The sequence below is a fragment of the Coregonus clupeaformis genome, chromosome 26 (genome assembly GCF_020615455.1).
Source record: "Coregonus clupeaformis isolate EN_2021a chromosome 26, ASM2061545v1, whole genome shotgun sequence".
NCBI classification, from domain to species: Eukaryota; Metazoa; Chordata; class Actinopteri; order Salmoniformes; family Salmonidae; genus Coregonus; species Coregonus clupeaformis.
Window position 1 is genome coordinate 1,737,807 of NC_059217.1, and position 23,451 is coordinate 1,761,257.

General features: G+C 43.7%; 1 protein-coding gene across 9 annotated transcripts in view; it reads right to left on the reverse strand.

The window, feature by feature from the left end:
* Nucleotides 1-23,451, reverse strand: part of LOC121540500 (receptor-type tyrosine-protein phosphatase F) — a 422,639-nt gene that overhangs the window by 75,368 nt on the left and 323,820 nt on the right. For 5 of the 9 annotated variants that reach the window (XM_041849426.2, XM_041849420.2, XM_041849424.2 and 2 more), the window contains 2 exons: nucleotides 19,714-19,907; nucleotides 9,359-9,385 (listed from right to left, as the gene is read on the reverse strand). In XM_041849426.2, coding sequence (XP_041705360.1) covers nucleotides 9,359-9,385; nucleotides 19,714-19,907 — 221 coding nt within the window. The remainder of the gene's footprint in view (nucleotides 1-9,358; nucleotides 9,386-19,713; nucleotides 19,908-23,451) is intronic. The other 4 variants (XM_041849427.2, XM_041849428.2, XM_041849423.2 and 1 more) reach the window with 1 other exon arrangement.

The window sequence follows — 23,451 nt, forward strand, 5'->3', positions numbered from 1 at the left end:
TTTTCTAAATATTACCTCCTCATTCTTCATGATTTTTAGGTATACAGCCCAGAAATAAAAACCCATAGACCAGTGTGGAATTACACAACCGAAAAACAAATACAGTCGTCACAGCCTTGATCACAGCATCTTGCAAATGGCACCCTATTGCCTATACAGTGCAGTACTTCTGACCAGGTCCCCATATGGCTCTGGTCAAAAGTAGTGCACTAGGGAACAGGGTGCCATTTGGGACACAGCCCTAGTCAGACACTCTTGAAGATAAGTGAAAGTGTTCCGAGATGTTCCCTGTCTCTCTCTCTGACTGGGCAGAACCACAGGCTTTAAAGCAGTTTGTATCTAACTGTCAATTGTAGGCTATAACAAGCAAACCAATAAAACGTCAATATTGAGTACACCATACATAAAACCCAAGCACACATACACAAACCACACAAAAATACATGCACATGACACAAATAAAAAACGTAGATCTCTTGCTTTCACACACGCGCACACACACACACAGACTCCATCACACACATCTACATCTAAGTGCACATGCTCGCACATGTTCGTTCTCCGTTTCAAAAGGAACTCATTAGACCGCCGACACCTAAAGAGCCGGAGCTTCTCTGAGCCCATTAAAGACTTGGAGAGGTTCTTTCTCCTCTGACTGAGCAGGGATCCATGAGATGAGCGAGAGAGCGGTGGGGAGGAGTGGAGCCAGTTAAGACCAGGGTTATGTCCTAGGTTACTGCCTAGGTTCCTGCCTTTCTTGGGAGTTTTTCCTAGCCACTGTGCTTCTACTTCTGCATTGCTTGCTCTTTGGGGTTTTAGGCTGAGTTTCTGTATAGCACTTTGTGACAACTGCTGTTGTAAAATGGGCTTTATAAAATACATTTGATTGATGTCCCAAATAGCATCCTATTCCATATATAGTGCACTGCCCTCCTAGAAAAAAGGGTTCCAAAAGGGTTCTTTGCAGAGGGATAGGGTTCTTCCATAACCATTTTGATCAGAATAACCCTTTTTTGGAAGACAAGGGTTCTTTGTATGGCAAAGGGTTCTTTCTAGAACCTTTAACATCCTAGGGTTCTACATAGAACCATATATAATATTTCCCAGCATGCTCTATTGTAGGGAGATTTACATAATTGTTTGTTTTACTGTAATATCTGTGTTTTTGCATGTACATTGATTGGTTGATTAATTTTATGCTACACAAAAAATAGATATAACATACAGTTTTTATTGCACCCGTTACTGAGATGGTTGTTCCTGTTTACATGATTGAGGTAGTCTTAGTATGCAATCTTCTCTACCTTGGCAGTCATTCTGAATTCAGGTTGCGGGTGATAAACAATTCCACTTGTTGGATATCCTAACTCTGGCTGGATTCCAATAAGAATTACACATCACTTTGCAAGCCAGTATAATGTGACTTGCAGGCCTGCTGTGTTAGAGTATAACTAGGCCCTCAAAGAAAGGCCTTATTATATACAGTATATATTGTCATAAATATGTATTTTTAAAGGCTAATAAAGAACCGTTCATAGAGTGTTTGAAGAAGAACCCTCCAAAGATAAAAGGGTTCGCTGTAGAACCATATACAGGGGGATCTTTGAAGAACCCTACATAGAGAGTTCTAGTTAGAACCCTCTGCAAAAGGTTCTACCCAGCACCAAAAAGGATTCCCCTATGGGGACAAACCGAAGAATCCTGTATGGTTCTACATAGCACCTTTTTTTCTTAGAGTGTACTTTTGACCAGGGCACGTAAGTAGTGCAATATCAAGGGAATAGAGCTTCAGATGGAAGAGCGAAAGTCAGAGACAGGAGGTGGGTTTCCAACTGAGAACACCCAGAGAGACTCATCCACCCATCCCTCTTTCCCTCCATCTCATTCGCCCATCAGCCTACCACCCGTGGCACCAGCTTGTAAGTGCCTGGGGCGTGGAGCTCAGCACAGCCCTCTGAGAGCAGACGAGATAACAGACCAAGAAACTGCAGCTAGCAACTACAGGAATGAGCATGGCCATACTAGCCAGCTCCGCTTCCCAGAGTCCAAAAAAATCTTTAATTATGATTTCATGGCTATAGCCTCTCACATCTTTATGTGTCAGGGGATGAGAGGGGGTTAAAGATGAGATGGAATATAAGTAATCTGAAGCTACTAATATTATTTTAAAAGCATCATTATTTTAATATTACAGGATTCCTTTTTAGTTTCGGCACTGGAGAGGTTTCTCTCTTTCATTTGGAAAAGAAATCTAATCAGTCTCTTCTCTCTCTTTCAAATACAGAGGGATGGGGGGAGGAGTGGGTAAGGAGTGGAGGGAGGAATATCTGGTTCTCTGGGAATGTAGGGATGGATTCCCAAGGAGGGTATAGATTGCACATTTAACATTAAGACATAGATAGCATCCCAAATAGCTCCCTGTTCCCCTTTTGACCAAGGCCCATAGTGCACTATAAAGGGAATATGGTGCCATTTGGGACGCAGACCAAGACATGATGAAAGATTCTATTCTGCATCCAAGGGAACTCTGTCCTGGCTTGTTTAACTGAAGCAAATCAAGTTGTCATGACTTCCAGTTCCAGTAGGCTCCAGATCAAATGCTCCACCTACTTCTTCCACCCCTCTAAAATGAACGATGGGAAAGTAAACACTAGTGTTTAAAATATAGGTGTTCTCCTGGTTGGAAACTGACTGGAAAAAGCTGACTATCATGTTTCATCTTGCAGCCTGTGTTTAAGATGAGAACACTTATTGGGAAATCTAAATTCCTAATGTTTAAGTTTTAAACACTGACTTTTATGTTATAAACGTGTCACGTTTCATGGTTTGACAGTGTACGTCACTGTCTTACAGTTACACTACTATCAGGCCTAATTATCAGCTATTAATTAATTTTCATTTACTGCCTGAGAATAGCTCTATGATGACACAATGGCGAACATAAAGGGTGTGTTCGTAAATTCAATCTGGAGTGCCAGAGTGTGCTCAGAGTGCGCTCTGGGCGTTCGTAAATTCAGAGCGTTGTCAGATTGTCCATTCGTAAATTCAGTGTTTCGCACTCAGAGCATTCAGAGTGCACACTGGACGCTCTGGCCGAGGAGTAGTGTTGATCCGAGCATTCTGACCTCACAACGGCAGTCCAGCACCCAAGCTAACATTGGCTAGCTTGCTAGCTACTTCCAGACACAAATAAGAGAACACCTCACTCTGACCATTTTACTCGCCCTAGAAGAGCTGGTTAGGCTGTTTTCATGTTATCCAGAGTGTTGGTGACTGTAACTGTGCTGCTGGCAACAATTTAATTAGGCTTTTTTGCCGACGTTTACTGACACCGGCCATATTCAACGGGTGTTGAGCGTTCGTACATTCATTAGTTATTCTGCACTCTGGCACACTCAGACAAGAGTGCTCTGAAATCGGAGTAGATAGCCAGAGTGAATTTAGGAACGCTCCCAAAGTGAGATACATTCTAATCTAGAATGCATAGAATCTCCATAGCCTAATACAATATCTTAAATTCTGAAACTACCTTGACGTAAGGAGTGACGAATCAGTGTTCCATTAGCGGCCCATTATTGACAGATACAGTCATGGTCAAAAGTTTTGAGAATGACACAAGTATTGATCTTCACAAAGTTCGCTGCTTCAGTGTTATGAGGTATTTTTGTCAGATGTTACTATGGTATACTGAAGTATAATTACAAGCGTTCCATAAGAGTCAAAGGCTTTTATTGACAATTACTTTAAGTTTATGCAAAGAGTCAATATTTGCAGTGTTGACCCTTCTTTTTCAAGACCTCTGCAATCCGCCCTGGCATGCTGTCAATTAACTTCTGGGCCACATTTACATTTACATCATTTAGCAGACGCTCTTATCCAGAGTGACTTACAGGAGCAATTAGGGTTAAGTGCCTTGCTCAAGGGCACATCGACAGATGTTTCACCTAGTTGGCTCGGGGATTTGAACCAGTGACCTTTCGGTTACTGGCACAACGCTCTTAACCACTAAGCTACCTGCCGCCTGACTGATGGCAGCCCATTCTTGCTTAATCAATGCTTGGAGTTTGTCAGAATTTGTGGGTTTTTGTTTGTCCACCCGCCTCTTGAGGATCGACCACAAGTTCTCAATGGGATTAAGGTCTGGGGAGTTTCCTGGCCATGGACCCAAAATGTCTATGTTTTGTTCCCTGAGTCACTTAGTTATCACTTTTGCCTTATGGTAAGGTGCTCCATCATGCTGGAACAGTCATTGGTCATCACTAAACTGTTCTTGGATGGTTGGGAGAAGTTGCTCTCGGAGGATGTGTTGGTATCATTCTTTATTCATGGCTGTGTTCTTGGGCAAAATTGTGAGTGAGCCCACTCCCTTGGCTGAGAAGCAGCCCCACACATGAATGGTCTCAGGATGCTTTACTGTTGGCATGACACAGGATGGTAGCGCTCACCTTGTCTTCTCCAGACAAGGTGTTTTCTGGATGCCCAGGGGATACATCAGAGAAAATGACTTTACCCCAGTCCTCAGCAGTCCAATCCCTGTACCTTTTGCAGAATATCAGTCTGTCCCTGATGTTTTTCCTGGAGAGAAGTGGCTTCTTTGCTGCCCTTCTTGACACCAGGCCATCCTCCAAAAGTCTTTGCCTCACTGTGCGTGCAGATGCACTCACACCTGCCTGCTGTCATTCCTGAGCAAGCTCTGCACTGGTGGTGCCCCGATCCCGCAGCTGAATCAACTTTAGGAGACAGTCCTGGCGCTTGCTGGACTTTCGTGGGCGCCTTGACACCTTCTTCACAACAATTGAACCTCTCTCCTTGAAGTTCTTGATGATCAGATAAATGGTTGATTTAGGTGCAATCTTACTAGCAGCAATATCCTTGCCTGTGAAGCTCTTTTTGTGCAAAGTAACCATGGTTAACATGGTTAACAGAGGAAGAACAATGATTTCAAGCACCACCCTCCTTTTAAAGCTTCTAGTCTGTTATTCTAACTCAATCAGCATGACAGAGTGATCTCCAGCCTTGTCCTCGTCAACACTCTCACCTGTGTTAACGAGAGAATCACTGACATGATGGCAGCTGGTCCTTTTGTGGCAGGGCTGAAATGCAGTGGAAATGTTTTTTGGGGGATTAAGTTCATTTTCATGGCAAAGAGGGACTTTGCAATTCATCTGATCACTCTTCATGACATTCTGGAGTATATGCAAATTGCCATCATCAAAACTGAGGCAGCAGACTTTGTGAAAATTAGTATTTGTGTCATTCTCAAAACTTTTGACCACGACTGTATCTCCCATATAAGTGTCATGGGTTCTGGGAAGCTGAAGCTAAATTAATTTGGAGTTGTGGTTGTGGTTCCATAAGTAGTCACAGAAAAGAGGCCAAGATAAGACATGAAGCCCTTGCTCCTGCTCCTAAAACTCTGCGGTTAGTCTGCAGACTCTGAACTGACAATCTGGAGTTGTCACTACCTGTTTGGCATTGGGAACATATGATCCAGTCAGCTGATACCTTTTTCTTTCCCCTCACAGACAATGTCAAAAGCTCCGGAGCAGACATTTCCAGTCCCAGGGGGAGATTCTGTGCTGTTAGAGCTGGATGGGGTGGGTTTGATTTCCCTTTGACACTGTAAGGTGAGTCAGGGACCTCTGTCTCTACTAGGATGGTATCAGAATATGAAGTGAAATACACACACACACAGGAGCACGCACATTTGCTGGAGCACACGCAAGCACATATACAATGCACGCACGCTTGGACGTGCACACACATATACAAACGCACACACACACCTACACCCACACCGACACACCCACACAGACAATTGGCCAACAACAATACATAACATAAGAAAAACAAAACAAACACATCATAACAGTCTGCATCACTGGGCCGTGTGCAACTGCCATTACAGAATATAAACATACAGGAGCAGGAGTTCACAGCACAGTCAATTTGCAGGAGACAGTGTATTCAACAACACAGCATAGCATTAAGTTCAGCAGCCCTCACACAGTCTCAGTGGCTACCACAACTGTAAATTCACTTACTAAAAGCAAAATGTGGTTGGGATGATTCAAGCGTGGCAGCAGAGAGCTCTGGACTCAGGAGCCATTGTTAGCTAGGGTTGTGTTTCTGTATTCTGTTTGACAGAGCACAGCAAGGACCAGGTCAGGACTATTATAACACAACACCCAGGCCTGTTTGTATGTGTGTGTGTGTGTGTGTGTGTGTGTGTGTGTGTGTGTGTGTGTGTGTGTGTGTATGTGTGTGTTTGTGTGTTTGTGTGTGTTTGTATGTGTGTGTTTGTGTGTGTGTGTTTGCATGACCATACCTTACCTGGCAGGTAGACAGAGAGCTAGACAGATATGAATCTGACTGGGGAAAGTAGTGGGAAAGACTAGGTGTGGCTGGCTGTCCCAGAAAATTGCACACAAATAAACCACTTTGACACCTTTTTTTTCTTGGGAATCGAAACAAAACAGGATTTACAGCAGTAATGCCTCAGAGACGAGAGGTGCTGCTGGTTCTCACGCAACATGACAACACTACTGAGCCATGGCGAGAATGCTGCCAAGACACACACACCTGCGCGCAAGTATGCACACACGCACACACACACCTCTCCCACACACACAAACAGGTATGCACATGCATACACACACCATGTACAAAGTGTGATAGAACACACCCAGTATGAAACACAATGTGTGTGAGTGTACATTATGCAGTGTGCATCATGTCTTCAGCAGCACTTTCTCACCAGCCTCAGAAACAAATAAAGAGAACACAGGGCCATCTGGGACACGGACTAAAGCTCACAGTTCTGCTTCAGCACCCCCGGGGCTCCACGCCTCCCAACCAGAATCCTCACACACACCCTCAACACTCCCCTCACACTCCCCTACCTACACCATCCACACTCACCCACTCAAAGCCCTACACCTACACACACCCAGCACCACCAGCCAATCACACAACACACTTGGTAAGTAAGGAGCCCAAGCTGATTGGAAGGAAAGGAGAGGGGGGAGTTTTACATGAGAACTTCACAACAGGAGATTTTGTTCCTGTTTTTGTGAAGAGTGAAAAGTTCAGTTGAACTCTGGACAGGGACCTGCTGTAAGAAGGTTGCTGACTGAATGACGAACGGAGAGTAAAGGTGGAGAAGCATGACTATCTACATTGGGGAGAACAAGTATTTCATACACTGCCGATTTTGCAGGTTTTCCTACTTACAAAGCATGTAGAGGTCTGTAATTTTTATCATAGGTACACTTCAACTGTGAGAGACGGAATCTAAAACAAAAATCCAATCACATTGTATGATTTTTAAGTAATTAATTTGTATTTTATTGCATGACATAAGTATTTGATACATCAGAAAAGCAGAACTTAATATTTGGTACAGAAACCTTTGTTTGCAGAGATCATACGTTTCCTGTAGGTTTTGACCAGGTTTGCACACACTGCAGCAGGGATTTTGGCCCACTCCTCCATACAGACCTTCTCCAGATCCTTCAGGTTTCGGGGCTGTCGCTGGGCAATACGGACTTTCAGCTCCCTCCAAAGATGTTCTATTGGGTTCAGGTCTGGAGACTGGCTGGGCCACTCCAGGACCTTGAGATGCTTCTTACAGAGCCACTCCTTAGTTGCCCTGGCTGTGTGTTTCGGGTCGTTGTCATGCTGGAAGACCCAGCCACGATCCATCTTCAATGCTCTTACTGAGGGAAGGAGGTTGTTGGCCAAGATCTCGCAATACATGGCCCCATCCATCCTCCCCTCAATACGGTGCAGTCGTCCTGTCCCCTTTGCAGAAAAGCATCCCCAAAGAATGATGTTTCCACCTCCACGCTTCACGGTTGGGATGGTGTTCTTGGGGTTGTACTCATCCTTCTTCTTCCTCCAAACACGGCGAGTGGAGTTTAGACCAAAAAGCTATATTTTTGTCTCATCAGACCACATGACCTTCTCCCATTCCTCCTCTGGATCATCCAGATGGTCATTGGCAAACTTCAGACGGGCCTGGACATGCGCTGGCTTGAGCAGGGGGACCTTGCGTGCGCTGCAGGATTTTAACCCATGACGGCGTACTGTGTTACTAATGGTTTTCTTTGAGACTGTGGTCCCAGCTCTCTTCAGGTCATTGACCAGGTCCTGCCGTGTAGTTCTGGGCTGATCCCTCACCTTCCTCATGATCATTGATGCCCCACGAGGTGAGATCTTGCATGGAGCCCCAGACCGAGGGTGATTGACCGTCATCTTGAACTTCTTCCATTTTCTAATAATTGCGCCAACAGTTGTTGCCTTCTCACCAAGCTGCTTGCCTATTGTCCTGTAGCCCATCCCAGCCTTGTGCAGGTCTACAATTTTATCCCTGATGTCCTTACACAGCTCTCTGGTCTTGGCCATTGTGGAGAGGTTGGAGTCTGTTTGATTGAGTGTGTGGACAGGTGTCTTTTATACAGGTAACGAGTTCAAACAGGTGCAGTTAATACAGGTAATGAGTGGAGAACAGGAGGGCTTCTTAAAGAAAAACTAACAGGTCTGTGAGAGCCGGAATTCTTACTGGTTGGTAGGTGATCAAATACTTGTCATGCAATAAAATGCAAATTAATTACTTAAAAATCATACAATGTGATTTTCTGGATTTTTGTTTTAGATTCCGTCTCTCACAGTTGAAGTGTACCTATGATAAAAATTACAGACCTCTACATGATTTGTAAGTAGGAAAACCTGCAAAATCGGCAGTGTATCAAATACTTGTTCTCCCCACTGTATGTGTATATGAAGGTCTAGATAGAAAGAGAATGCAGAGAGATACAGATAGATAGAGAAAATAGAGAGTAGAAATAGAGAGGAGAAAAAGGCCTAGGAAAAAAGAGGTATGGAGAATGGAGTGGAGGGAATTGGACTAGGCTCTGGCTAGAGGACTTGTAAATACCTGTGAGATGAGGAATATAGCATTGTAAATATGCTCAGTTAAGGTCATGTGTAGGTTATGCCTCTAATATCACAGTATTACATGGCATTTTCAGGAAGAAGAGCTACTTCATCCAGTTATATAAAGGACAGAACAGGGTGGAAATTGTCAATTTCAAACGACTTGCTCCCTAGTCTCTTTCCACAGACGCTATGACGAGTCTGGCAAGAGATACTTCCCTGTCTATCTCTTTCAATTCTACAGTTAACCGCTCCTAGTCTAACTGCTTGAGGTAAAGGGAAGGAGAGAGTGTTAGTCCCCAGATAGACAGAGAGATGGAGAGAGAGAGGGATTCGGAGAGGATAGAGAACAGAGGGCACTCCCAACGGCCCCCACTGACTGCACCGCACCCAGCACACACTACACACTTCTCCTACTCACATCGTCCGTCGAATCCTCAACGTTCCACTAATGATAGGGAGCAGACAGAAGGGAGGGAGAGAGGAGGTCAAACACAGAACAGCACAGATAGAACCAAAAAAAAGATTGAACTTTTTTTTCTCTGTAGATAGGAAAAGGGCCATAGGCTAAACTACAGGCACTGCAACAGTGGCATGCTCAATCTGTCTGTTCAGGTAATTAGTGACTGATAGAGAGGGAGAGGAAGCTAGATGGGGGAGGCAAAGGGTTAACATGCAGTAATGGATACAGGTAGATGGGTGGAAGGAGGGTGGTTGCTCTCCACAGCGCCACCTAGTGAGCACTGCAGCACAGCTCAAGTCCTAAGGGGGAATCTGTGTTGGTGGGATTCCCCTGCTGCTGCACCTACTGTGTGGGTTTATCGATCAGAGTAAGGCAATTATTAAAACACAATGTTAGTCTTCTGCTTTAGCCTGGAAAACACTGCCAACTTACCTGCAACGTCCTTCCAACCTCCTGCAAACATTTACTGTGTCTGAAAACATGTCAATATGTATCCCAACCCTTGAGAAAACAAATGCATAACTCTTAAAAGGTGGCCTGGTTTTGAAACTCAAAACAACTGCCTTGTTATTCCATTGGTAGAATTGAAGCCTTTTAAAAAATATATTTCAGATGGCCAATACTAAAACAGGTTGACATCAAAGCCAGCATGATATGATATGAGCTAAAACAAAAAGGAAGATTGGCAATAACAAGAAAACACTGCCTCTGAGCTGAGCTGAGCACGCTGCTAATTCTTAAATCGGGTATGGAAATAACATGCATGCATTATTGGAGTCTAACTGGGTCTTCAATGGGCTGATGATAACAAGCTCTCATCATGTAGAAAGAAATAAAAAGGAGAGAGAGAGAGAAACAGAGAGCGAGAGAGACAGAGAGAGAGAGAGAGAGAGAGAGAGAGAGCGAGAGAGAGAGAGAGAGAGAGAGAGGCTTCTAAGGATACAACCCCCATGATATTACATCTCAGATCTCTAATATACTAGCAGAGTTGGTATGAGAACTAGAGGGCAGTAGATTACAAAGACAATAGAGAGAGGTAGAGAAGGAGATTCATTGCGTTCTTTGTCTGCTCTGTGCTTCTTCCTCCTATTTACTCCTTTTGTCACTTCAATCTATTTCATACTCAATACTCCATAGCACAACACAACACATACTCAACCTCTCAGCTTCCTGCCTTATACATCACAGAACACTTCCACCATGCAGCTTCCAGTCATGTGTGTGTATGCGCGCATGCATGAGTGGGAGAGTCTCACTGAGAGAGAAGTAGAGAGCTCAAGACCCTCTCCTGTGCTGCTGTAATGTGTCTGTCATTGAGTTGAGATTACGTTTCACCTTCAGAGGTTAGAGCCCTTTTGCTTATTCAGCAGCCAGTCTGGGGATTAAATTGTTCTCCTTCGCTGTGAGGTACCTGCACCACCTATTCCATTCATTCACACTTCCCTTTCAAATAAAGCTGGCTAGAGCCCCTTAAACTCTACCTTCAGGCTCCAGCCGCCCCCCAGCCCCCCCCAAGCTTGCCCTGTCCATCCCTCCCTCCCCACACTTCCCAGGCCAGACCTAGCCAGTAGAGGCTATTTCTCCTCTGAGTAAAGGCATTAATGGCTGATAGAGATCCAACTTGGTCTCTCTCTCTCTCTCTCTCTCTCTCTCTCTCCACTGAAACCCACGACACGTAGCAGGTGCCACAGCAGAATTGATTCAGAGACACAGGGGATTTGTATTCCACTCCACGACCTTGCTGACTAAAGGAAAATAAAAGATAAAGGGGCTTCTTAAAAAATAGCTTTATCATAAACAAGGGCTGCAGGGCGGGCGTACTGGGGCTGCAGGGCTGGGGACAGTGAGCTGAGAATCAACTATGTAGTCTAGTCCCCTATTGGAAGTGCACGTTGTGCACTAAATCAAGGAAAGATGCATCATCATAGCATAGTAAACACTAAGCAAAATAAAAATAGTCTGAGGAACTGTCTCTCTGTTTCATAAAGTAACTGCTGTGTTCCTTCACTAGGAAGGATTCTGGCTGGAGTTGTGTGTGTTCATAGCTAGCCATAATCGTATTATCTCCCATTTGTAACTTGTGATCATACACTATTTCCTTAGTAGCAGTCTCAGTTGCTGAAAGAAAAACTATAGAATGGGATAATCTTATTCCAGAAACTAAAGTGCCATTTTAAAAACACGTTTGGCAACATCCTCAGATAGAGCTACTGACATTCTGAGGCATTATACTGTATGTAATGTGAAAAACTTCAGAGTTCAGAGTACTCCCGAAACAGAAATGACTTAGCCGGAGGCTATTCCATCACACAACACAAATGTTTATCTCCAGAACCCATAAAAACACTTGACAACAAAGTCAATAACCCGAAGATGAGAGAAGGGAAAGGGTCAGGTAAAAGATTGACACATTGTCCTTACACAGTGAACCATGAGAAAAGAGAGTGCATTTCGCTTAATTTGAGTGGAATTGAGTGGAAAAGCTCTTTGATAGAACATTTTGTGAGTCTTGACTATAGTTTTTAAAGGAGGTGGGGAGGTGAAGAGTGTAGGCGGGTCTGAACTCTATACGACTGGAGCCTTGGAGTAGCGGCCAGTCACAGAAGCCCTTAGGGCCAAATTGAACATGTCAAAGTCACTTTAGCCTGTTTGACCCTGTGTGAAATTAGTTAGTGAGCAGAACTGGAAGCCCTGAATGGTACACAGAGTACCACAGAGTGCTCCAAGACTAATAGACTATGTATTTGTGAGTGGATGTCTGACTGAGGAGGTGTCCCAAATGGCACCCTATCCCTTATATAGTGCACTACTTTTGACCAGGTCATATAGGGATCTGGTCAAAAGTTGTGTACTATATAGGGAATAGGGTGCCATTTGGGATGCATCCTCTGACTGGGCATTGTTCATGCAGTATGTGTCACACAGTGCAGGTCAAAAGGTATTCCACTGCTTGAGCCACACACTCACTGACACCAGAAAGGTCAACGCTACTGGACTGCAGGACTCTGGACAACACTACAGCGATAATCTACTCTGCCTTGCTGTACAGTTCCATGAATAAGAAACTAGACCTTTCAATTTGCTGTTACCAGAGGTCCTCTAACTCCAAGGTCATAGGTTCAATTCCCGCAGGGATCGCATAGACTAAGTGGCATTTAGTACCTTATTCCTTTTGGAGTGACTATAAGTACTGTAAAGCTATAAGGAGCCACTGGTCTGCCTGTGCTTTAGTTTTAGATAGAACACTGAACAATAAACTGAACAGTACCAGACCCAAAATCGAACCTTGTGGAACGCCACATGTGATATGTATTTTATCTGAGTTACTGTATGTTCACCAAGGGTGATAAAAAACTATCGACAAGTTAAATAGGTCCTAAACCAATTTAGAACTGGACTAGAGAGTCCAACCCACCTCTCCAGTCTGTCCAGAAGAACGTCATGGTCGAATGCAGCACTTAAAAGGACAGAGAGCTGTTTGGCATTTGTGTTGGCTCTAACACCATTTACCACTTTAACTAAGTTGGCACTTCAAAAATCATTTAGCTGTTTGAAAACCAATTTCTCCAGAATTTTGCTTAAGAATGAATGGTTGGAGATTGGCCGAAAAATTGCAAAGGGCTGAAGAATCTAGATTACTTTTCTTCAGAAGGGGTTTCACAATAGCAGCTTTTAGTGCAGTGGGGAAAGTGCCTGTGAACAGGGAGTGATTACCAATAGCTTGCACTTTTTCAGATATGCAATTAAAAACTGTTTTGAAGAAGGTGGAGGGGATAGGATCGAGAAGGCAGGTAGAAGGCTTAAGTTGTGATATCACTTTCCTGAGCATGTCTGTGTCAACCAGGGAAAATAAATCCATAGTGCCTTTGCGTGGTAGACTAGCGCACATATAATTAAACTTCTCATCAGGTCTTGCTTGCCTGATACCAAGCCTAATGTTGGTTATCTTATCTCTGAAATATGGCACAAATGCATCACATTTAGATGTGGAGGAAAGTTCACATAGGTTTGCGGGGGTAGGATTTATCAGGCCATCAATGGTCGAGAAGAGCACTCTCAAATTATTCTGATTATTAGTTATCAATTTAGGAAAATTAGCCCATCTGGCATTTCTAATTGCCTTGTTATATTTGCCAAGTTGCTCTATCAGAATATAATAATGGACCTGCAACTTTGAAAGAAAAAGCCTCAGAGATGCTCTGTCAGGATGAATTATCTTGGTAGATGTTGCTAAAGGAGCCAATAATTCACAGACCGCAGCAACAGAGAGAAACTTTCAGCACAGCAACCCAGAGACAAGCATTAGGGTGCAAAGGTCTACCAGAATACATGGAAAAACTCCCTTCTCTCAATGTTGTACTTTTCTTTATTTCATCATTCCTTGTAAAACAGGTCTGACACTGAATACAAAATAAATTCTAACAGTATGGGCTAACAGCTAGAGGATACAAATCCTTTCTATTTTATAATAGAGACAACAGCAGACTGTCTAGTGCCTGCTTTTCCAACAGAGAACTAAAGACCTCAGCTGAAAACATCATTTTAAGTAGTAGACACTTATAACACAGTGAGTGCAACACCTCTCTCTCTATTAATTTGTGTCATTTCCACTACGTGGAGAGCTCTCTCTCTCTCCCTCTCCCTCTCCCTCTCCCTCTCTCTCTCTCTCTCTCTCTCTCTCTCTCTCTCTCTCTCTCTCTCTCTCTCTCTCTCTCTCTCTCTCTCTCTCTCTCTCTCTCTCTCTCTCTCTCTCTCTCCCTCTCCCTCTCCCTCTCCCTCTCCCTCTCCCTCTCTCTCTCTCCCTCTCTCTCTCTCTCTCTCCCCCCTCTCTCTATCTCTCTCTCTCTCTCTCTCTCTCTCTCTCTCTCTCTCTCTCTCTCTCTCTCTCTCTCTCTCTCTCTCTCTCTCTCTCTCTCTCTCTCTCTCTCTCTCTCTCTCTCTCTCTCTCTCTCTCTCTCTCTCTCTCTCTCTCTCTCTCTCTCTCTCTCTCTCTCTCTCTCTCTCCCTCCCCCCCTCTCTCCCTCTCTCTCTCTCACACTCTCCCATTCTCCCTCCCTCCCCCCTCTCCATCTGTCCATCTCTCTTTTAATGAAGTGTGTCCCATTACCTGTGCTTTAGCAGCGTAACCACTACAATCCTTTTCGGAACATTTAGTTTTGTGGCGGTCGGTCGGTCGCTCAGGGAGCTTTAATACATCTCTATGGTCATGCATGGCAGTAGGCAGTATATGTCTTGCTGCAGTTAGTTTCACACATTGCTGCCTGCCTGAAACATATTGAAGCATGCCTGGTTGCTCTCCTTGAACATGACTAAGGAAGTACCTAAGGGATATATGTTACATGGAAGGAGAGAAGACTATCTAGTTGTTAGAAGCAACTGTGCTACTGTTAACAAGCAGCACTATAGCTTTCAACTGAAGTGTTTGGAAAATATCTGCTGGCTACACTCATGTAGAAGACACTAACAACTAACAACGTACACAACTGGGACCTTCAAGTGGTAGCTATTTGTCAAAGAGAATGTGTGTACTGCCATTTGTGAAGTTACAATGTGCACTGTGAAGGCAACCAAAGAGAGAGAGAGAGCCCTTCTCTCCTCTTTTCTCTCCGCAGTAAATATTTGCCAGAGTGTGGGCTTCAAGCACCAAGGCTGCCCTTGTTTATAGGTAATCACTCCTTACCACACACTCTTTTTCACCCTCTTGTTGTAGTAATCGTAAATGAGGAATATGAAAAAGCATAGATTTAATCCTGATTAGGAATGCTCACGGACACCTCTGTCTCTCTGTCTCTCTCTCTCTCTCTCTCTCTGTCTCTCTCTCTCTCTCTCTCTCTCTCTCTCTCTCTCTCTCTCTCTCTCTCTCTCTCTCTCTCTCTCTCTCTCTCTCTCTCTCTCTCTCTCTCTCTCTCTCTCTCTCTCTCTCTCTCTCTCTCTCTCTCTCTCTCTCTCTCTCTCTCTCTCTCTCTCTCTCTCTCTCTCTCTCTCTCTCTCTCTCTCTCTCTCTCTCCCTCTCCTCCCCCCCGCTTCTCTCAGTGACCAGTCTCTGCTGAAGCATACGTTTTCCCGGGCTCCAGGAGACACAGATCAGCATTTGATAGATTAGGACCGTCTTATCTGATCAGACAAGCTTTCCGCTTCACAGCCATCAAACCTTGCAATCCAGGTGTCCAAAAATAAGCCTGACTTCAATCCTCAAAACAACCAGCTTGTGGAAAAACAACACTCTGTTTGTTCACGAGCAGAGAGAAAGAGAGAGAGACAGAGAGAAAAAGAGAAGGAGAGAGAAAGACAGAGAGGAAGATAGAGATACAGAAGGAGAGAGTCAGGTATAAACAAAAATGGTAAAAGCGTCGTAAAGCACAGGGCAGGGAGTTGGCAGGCAATTAAGCCTTTATGTTCCTCAGTGTCTCTAACCTCCACGGCCAATAATTTGATATGGTGGAATTTACCCTGTCATTAAGGATTTTGTCATAAGCGTGACAAAGAGAGCAGTAGTCCAAGCTTGATTGCTCTTCTATAGAGACGATCCACAGCCACAGTAAAACTGCTAAGGGATTTTAAAAGCTTCCTTCAACTGAAAAACAACACACTACTAGGCCTACGCTCTTAGAAAAAAGGGTTCCAAAAGGGTTCTTTGGCTGTCCACATAGGAGAAATATTTTTGGTTCCAGGTAGAACCCTTTTCAGTTTCAGGTAGAACCCTTTTGGGTTCCAGGTAGAACCCTTTTGGGTTCCATGTAGCTGGAACCAAAAAGGTTTCTTCAAAGGGTTATCCTATGGGGACAGCCGAAGAACCCTTTTAGGTTCAAGATAACACCTTTTTGTATAGTGATAACAGCTTATAGTCTGGCTAATGTGTTAGGTTCTCTATCACTAAAATGCTGTTCTCGCTCTCTATGCCATTGATTGGTAGGTCTATAGTGATTACAGCTTCTAGTCTTGCTAATATGTTTCTCTGCAACAAGCTTCTCTCTGTCCTTGGGTGTGTAACATTGTATAAGCGACCAAGGGGAGTGGTTATGGCCTCTTTCTAACAGATCTAGTCCCCAGACTTCATCAGTAGCAGGAGCCAGAGAGCCTGTTTTTCAGGGGGCTGACAAGGACGCGGGTGCCATAAATATGGGCACAGCACAGCTAGCTGCCGTGGTATGAGGAGCTCTCCCTGGCATAAAGATCTGAGCCTGGCAAAACAGCTCACTTAAAGTGATTCAGCACCGCACCAGGGACGGAATCAATCCATCCCAGAAAAGTGTGTGATGTGTATACAACAGACCGAGAGAGATCCAACAACACAGAGTGTGTGTGTGTGTGTGTGTGTGTGTGTTGTATACGACAGAGATCCAAACACACAGTAGAAAGATTCAACCAAATAAGGCCATATGCATGCATGGCAGAATAGATTCCAATGCAGAGGACAAAGGAAACTACTGCAGTGCAGACTATTTATTGATTCTAATATGAAAACACTCCACTGGCTTGGCAAGATACATTTAATGAGAAACATTAGAAATAAAAACAGACAAAACTCTATGAAGGAAGGTAGGAGGAAAAAACTGTGTGTGTGTGTGTGAGTGTGTATGCGTGGATGTTTGCGTACGTGTGTGTGTGTGTGTGAGTGTGTGTGTATGCGTGGATGTTTGCGTACGTGTGTGTGTGTGTGTTGCTCCACACTGTACGTGTAGAGACACGTCAATTTTGTGAATTACGCCAGGGGGAGAATGTAAATGTATCACAGATTGTATTTTTTTATTAGGATCCCCATTAGCCAACGCCAATGGCGATAGCCAGTCTTATTGGATCCGACACATAACGCAAAATACATTACAGACAAAATACTTTACAATTTACATTCAGTACATTTAAAACATTTCACATGTAGTGTGCGTGTGTGTGTGCGCATCTATCAGTAACACATGACACACATACAAAAAACTGGTCACATGGGGGAGAGGCGTTGTGCCGTGAGGTGTTGCTTTATTTGTTTTTTGTTCACTTGCACTATATGAGATGGAAAGGAGTTCCATGCAAACACGGGTCTATATAATACTGTACACTTTCTTAAATTTGTTCTGGACCTGGCGACTGTGAAAATACCCCTGGTGGCATGTCTGGTGGGGTAAGTGTGTGTGTAGTGCTATGTGTAAGTTGACTATGCAAATAATTTGGAATTTCCTACATATTAATGTTTCTTATAAAAACAAGAAATTATGCAGTAAGTCTTTCCTTAACTCTTAGCCAAGAGAGACTGGCATGCATAGTATTGATATTAGCCCTCTGATTACAATGAAGCGCAAAACGTGCGGCTCAGTTCTGGGCCAGCTGCAGCTTAACTAGGTCCTTCTTTGCAACACTTGACCATATGACTGGACAATAATCAAGATAAGATAAAACTTGAGCCTGCGGGACTTGCTTTGTAGAGTGTGGTGTCCCCCACAAAAATATATAATATTCAAGACAGTTTCCTGAAAAGCACATTCACTCACAGGGTGAGTTGTGTGTTTGTGTGTGTGTGTATGACTGTGTGTACGCACGTGTGTGTGTGCACATCCATGTGTGTGCATGCGTACATGCTTGTGTGTGTGTGTGTGTATGTGTGTGTGTGTGTGTCATTGCCTGTATCTATGTGTCATAAATGTGGTAGGGGGATGCAGAAGCAGAGGACTTTATCAAGCCCTGCTCCTTGCCCAGATAAGACAGGAATGTACCTCATGAAGGAAATCGGAGGTGAGACGTATCTCCGGGAGAGAGAAAAGAAAGAACAATGTGAAATGACTGGAACAATCGGCCCTCACACCGTATGTGTACATGACCTTTCAGCTTGGCCAAGAAGTGGTGCAGTGTGTGTGTGTGTGTGTCTGTGTCTGGTGAAGGAGTGGTGCATCACAGAGACCAGATACAGCAGCCATCAAGAAAACAGGGATTTAAGAAATTGTATTTTGGGTGGCTGTCTGATAGCAAGGTCATGGCAAAATGGTTGGTCAACAGTAATGTGGTGGAACCAGCCTGATCTCCCAATTTCACTGTGAAGTAAAAGGAATGGTGAGGTCAACATGCTAGGGATGCTAGGGATGATCAATTCTAATTTAGAATGTGATTTCCCACATGTGTAAGGGTCATAGGGCTCTGGTCAAACGTAGTGCACTATGTAGGGAATAGGGTGCCATTTGGTACAGCATTACAGCTTTATGGCAAAATATTTGTTAAAGTGTAAGGTTCAGAGACAAAATATATTCACGGCACATCAACAGAAATGTCAGTGATGTGGATAATAACTCTGCCTGAACGAACCGCTGTGACGCAGCATCAGAATCAGACATGGTATCTGGTGAATCGTCTCGTTGTACATATCATCACACCTCTATACCTACCATGTCAGCTAGGCTTGTCTGCAGTTATTTGAGGAGAATGGCATAGCGTGCTAGCACTGACAAGCTGGGAACTGGAGGAGGACTTGACACTGTGTGCTTCAGAGAGAAGGAAGGCATGCTCTCACAAGCTCCTAATATGACTAGAGATCCTCTTATAAGCATTCCTAATACAACGAGAGGGAGAGCGAGAGAGAGAGAGAGAGAGAGAGAGAGAGAGAGAGAGAGAGAGAGAGAGAGAGAGAGAGAGGTGTGTCCGTGTGTGTGAGCATTCCTAATCAGGATTAAATCTATGCTTTTTCATATTCCTCATTTACGATTACAACAACAAGAGGGTGAAAAACACAGCAACAATATGAAATACAATAATTTTCCTGGAATAACAAGGCAGTGAGTTTACCTTCTCATCTACATAAAAGGCAGGCCACACAGCATTTATATCTAAATATAAAATCACCAAATACATTTTCATCATCAGCATAGCTAGAGACTGAACACTGTAATTTTTGTACTTTCATCACCGCCCAAATCCGGGGGATTTGTTCACTGTGCTTTTTAAAGGCACATACACAAAGGACATACACAGGAAATACACAGAACCTTTTCAATCACGTTAAGAGGAGTGACTAATTAACTAATCATAGTGATTACCTGACCACAAAGAGTAACGATCATTACCTACTGAACAAACTCCTTCTCCCCCAGTTATCCACCATGAGTGACTGAAAACTGTGTGAGGTAAATGGGAGGGCTCTTTGAGAGTTTGAGAGATCTGGGTTCTTTGAGCGTTTGCTTGAGCCTTCCTGGAGTGCCAAATGGGCAGGCAAGCTCAATCAAGCACAGCTTATGTATTAATTTGTTTTGCAGTTAAAGTATTAGAAATATTTCAAATACCAATTGAAACCCAGGTCTGACTGGGACATTGTGGCAGTGGCACTGGGACAGTACCTGTGCCTCAGGTAGGGAGACGTCCTTGATGTTGGGCTGGCCTCGTGGCTCTCCATTCTCCAGTCGTGAGTAGACCACCTGGTACCCCCTGATCTGCCCGTGCTGTTTCACCTGGAGAGGAGGCTTCCACGTCACCCTCAGGGCTGTGGAGTTCAGGGCATCAGCCTCCACCTTCCTGGGAGGGGCTCCGGGCACTGCGGGAAGAGGATAACAGGTAACAGAGGTTACGTAACAATTTAGCGTAGGTAACAAGTTAAGCTTCAGCTCTGACGGAGGGTTACAGCTAGGCTTAAACCTGTGCCCGAAATGGCACCGTACAGTGCTTGCAAAAGTATTCATCCCCCTTGGCGTTTTTCCTATTTTGTTGCAATACAACCTGTAATTTAAATTGATTTTTATTTGGATTTCATGTAATGGACATACACAAAATAGTCCAAATTGTTGAAGTGAAATGAAAAAAATAACTTGTTTCAAAAAATTCTAAAAAATAAATAACGGAAAAGTGGTGCGTGCATATGTATTCACCCCCTTTGCTATGAAGACCCTAAATAAGATCTGGTGCAACCAATTACCTTCAGAAGCCACATAATTAGTTAAATAAAGTCCACCTGTATGCAATCTAAGTGCCACATGATCTCAGTATATATGCACCTGTTCTGACAGGCCCCAGAGTCTGCAACACCACTAAGCAAGGGGCACCACCAAGCAAGTGACACCAGGAAGACCAAGGAGCTCTCCAAACAGGTCAGGGACAAAGTTGTGGAGAAGTACAGATCAGGGTTGGTTTATAAATAAATATCAGAAAATTTGAACATCCCACGGAGCACCATTAAATCCATTATTAAAAAATGGAAAGAATATGGCACCACAACAAACCTGCCAAGAGAGGGCCGCCCACCAAAACTCATGGACCAGGCAAGGAGGGCATTAATCAGAGAAGCAACAAAGAGACCAAAGATAACCCTGAAGGAGCTGCAAAGCTCCACAGCGGAGATTGGAGTATCTGTCCATAGGACCACTTTAAGCCGTACACTCCACAGAGCTGGGCTTTACGGAAGAGTAGCCAGAAAAAAATAAAAATAAGCAAACACGTTTGGTGTTCGCCAAAAGGCATGTGGGAGACTCCCCAAACATATGGAAGAAGGTACTCTGGTCAGATGAGACTAAAATTGAGCTTTTTGGCCATCAAGGAAAACGCTATGTCTGGCGCAAACCCAACACCTCTCATCACCTCGAGAACACCATCATCATGGTTGTGGCAGCATCATGCTGTGGGGATGTTTTTCATCAGCAGGGACTGGGAAACTAGTCAGAATTGAAGGAATGAATAAATACAGGGAAATTCTTGAGGGAAACCTGTTTCAGTCTTCCAGAGATTTGAGACTGGGATGGAGGTTCACCTTCTAGCAGGACAATGACCCTAAGCATACTGCTAAAACAACACTCGAGTGGTTGAAACATTTAAATATCTTGGAATGGCCTAGTCAAAGGCCAGACCTCAATCCAATTGAGAATCTGTGGTATGACTTAAAGATTGCTGTACACCAGCGGAACCCATCCAACTTGAAGGAGCTGGAGCAGTTTTGCCTTGAAGAATGGGCAAAAATCCCAGTGGCTAGATGTGCCAAGCTTATAGAGACATACCCCAAGAGACTTGCAGCTGTAATTGTTGCAAAAGGTGGCTCTACAAAGTATTGACTTTGGGGGAGGTGAATAGTTATGCACACTCAAGTTTTCTGTTTTTTTTTTCTTATTTCTTTTTGTTTCACCAGAAAAAAATATTTTGCATCTTCAAAGTGGTAGGCATGTTTTGTAAATCAAATGATACAAACCCCCCAAAAAAGGTTGTAAGGCAACTAAATAGGAAAAATGTCAAGGGGGGTGAATACTTTCGCAAGCCACTGTATTTCAGATGCACCCAGAGAATAATTGAAGATGCCAACCAAGCCTGTTTCAAACACTGTGCTCTATAGCTAGCTAGATCTTCATCGGAATGGCATCAAAGCTTCATCAAAGAAACAGACCTATTGAGATACATTGAAAGGTCTGTGGAGGTTCAAAGGTAATATGAAGGTAGCATAGATCCCTTTGAAGGTTAGATAAATCAAAGCGTCTCGTGGTTCCGTCAGCAGCTGGGTTGAGTGGCCAGACTTTATGCTTCATGGCAGAGGAAGAGCAGAGCTGCTATTTAAACAGGCTTATTATGAGCACCTCCAGGATGCATGATCAGCAACCAGGGGAGGTTTTAAATTAATACAACTATGACTTCAATACAATTTAGCCGAGATAGCTTGGCTAGATCATGGTAGTCAATAGGAAGCCGCGGAGAGTGAGGAGGACAGGACGGGAAGCGGTAAAGGAAAAGGCCTGTATTAAGAGATTAATACATAGATATAAGCAGACTGTTAGTGTAGTACTCTACCCAACGCAACACCACGTAGCCTAACAGAGAGGAAAAGCTCAGTATCTGCCAGTCAGCACTATGCAGAGCAGCTCTGCTAATTGGAACCATTTAACCTCATATTACATCTGCAAGCTTCCAGAATCCTGCAGAATCGTGCCGCCTCGGCCGACCTTCAGAAGACCAAAAGTCAATATGGCTTTTGTATTAACAGATAAACACAAAGCCCATGTCTACGTCCCAAATTGCACCCTGTTCCCTATACAGTGCACTACTTGTCAAAAGTAGTGCACTATGTCGGCAATAGGGTGCCTTTTAGAACACACTCCATGCCTGTGTAAAATGGTAGAGGAACAGAAGAAGAAAACCCCAGCACGTATCCAGACATACACATGATGCTGTTGAAGTCTTTGAAGTTCGGTCTTCAAGGATTTCAATCCAGAGTACTGCTGGGTGTAAATTGTCCATCCTTTCTTCAGACTTATCCAAAGGGTGCATACACTTTAAAAAATGCCGGGTTGTTTGGATGACAAAACTGCTGGGTTGCAGGTATTGGGTCACTTAGTTGGGTTGTTTTCTTTAAAAAGAGCAAGGTTGGGTTGTTGATGCTGGGTTATTGAGATATGACCCAGCGGGTCTGATGAGAAGACTGGAGGTGTGGCTTAGTAGGGGTGTGGCTTTCAGATAGCTATTTTTGAACACTCGTGACAGTAAATGTAATTCCGGTTGATCTGTTCTGTTATATTGCATATCAGATGTTGAGGTTGAACACTAAAATTTTTGTAGCTTTGAGGAAGCGGTGTACATAAGTGTATGAGTTTCTTAAGAGCCTATGGACAACCCAATGTTGGGATAATTACCACTTTGTTACAGTATGGAAATAACAATATTATAAATATTATATTAGAATATGTAAAGCGCAAAAATGTTGAAGGACATTTTTTATTTGCAGTGTACAAACTTAACATGATTAAGATTAATTAAATTTACTCTCAAAGGTGGCCAAAAATAACTGTCTGAAAGCCACACCCCCAAAAAGCCACACCTCCTGAAAACAACCTAAGGTTTACGTTAAAAAAAGACCCAGCTGCTGGGTCAATCCAGCATTAAAGTAAATAAAACCCAACTGATGGTTAAATGAACCCATGTTTGGGTTATCCCAATATCCCAACATGTTTGGTTATTCACGCAACCCAACTGGCTGGGTCAAAATAACCCAGTGTGTGTTCTGTCCAATATTTACCCAGTGCTGGGTTACCTAATAACCCATATTGGGTTGTTTTTAACCCATAATATTTTAGAGTGTAACAATGAACCCTATTGTTTTCAAACAACAG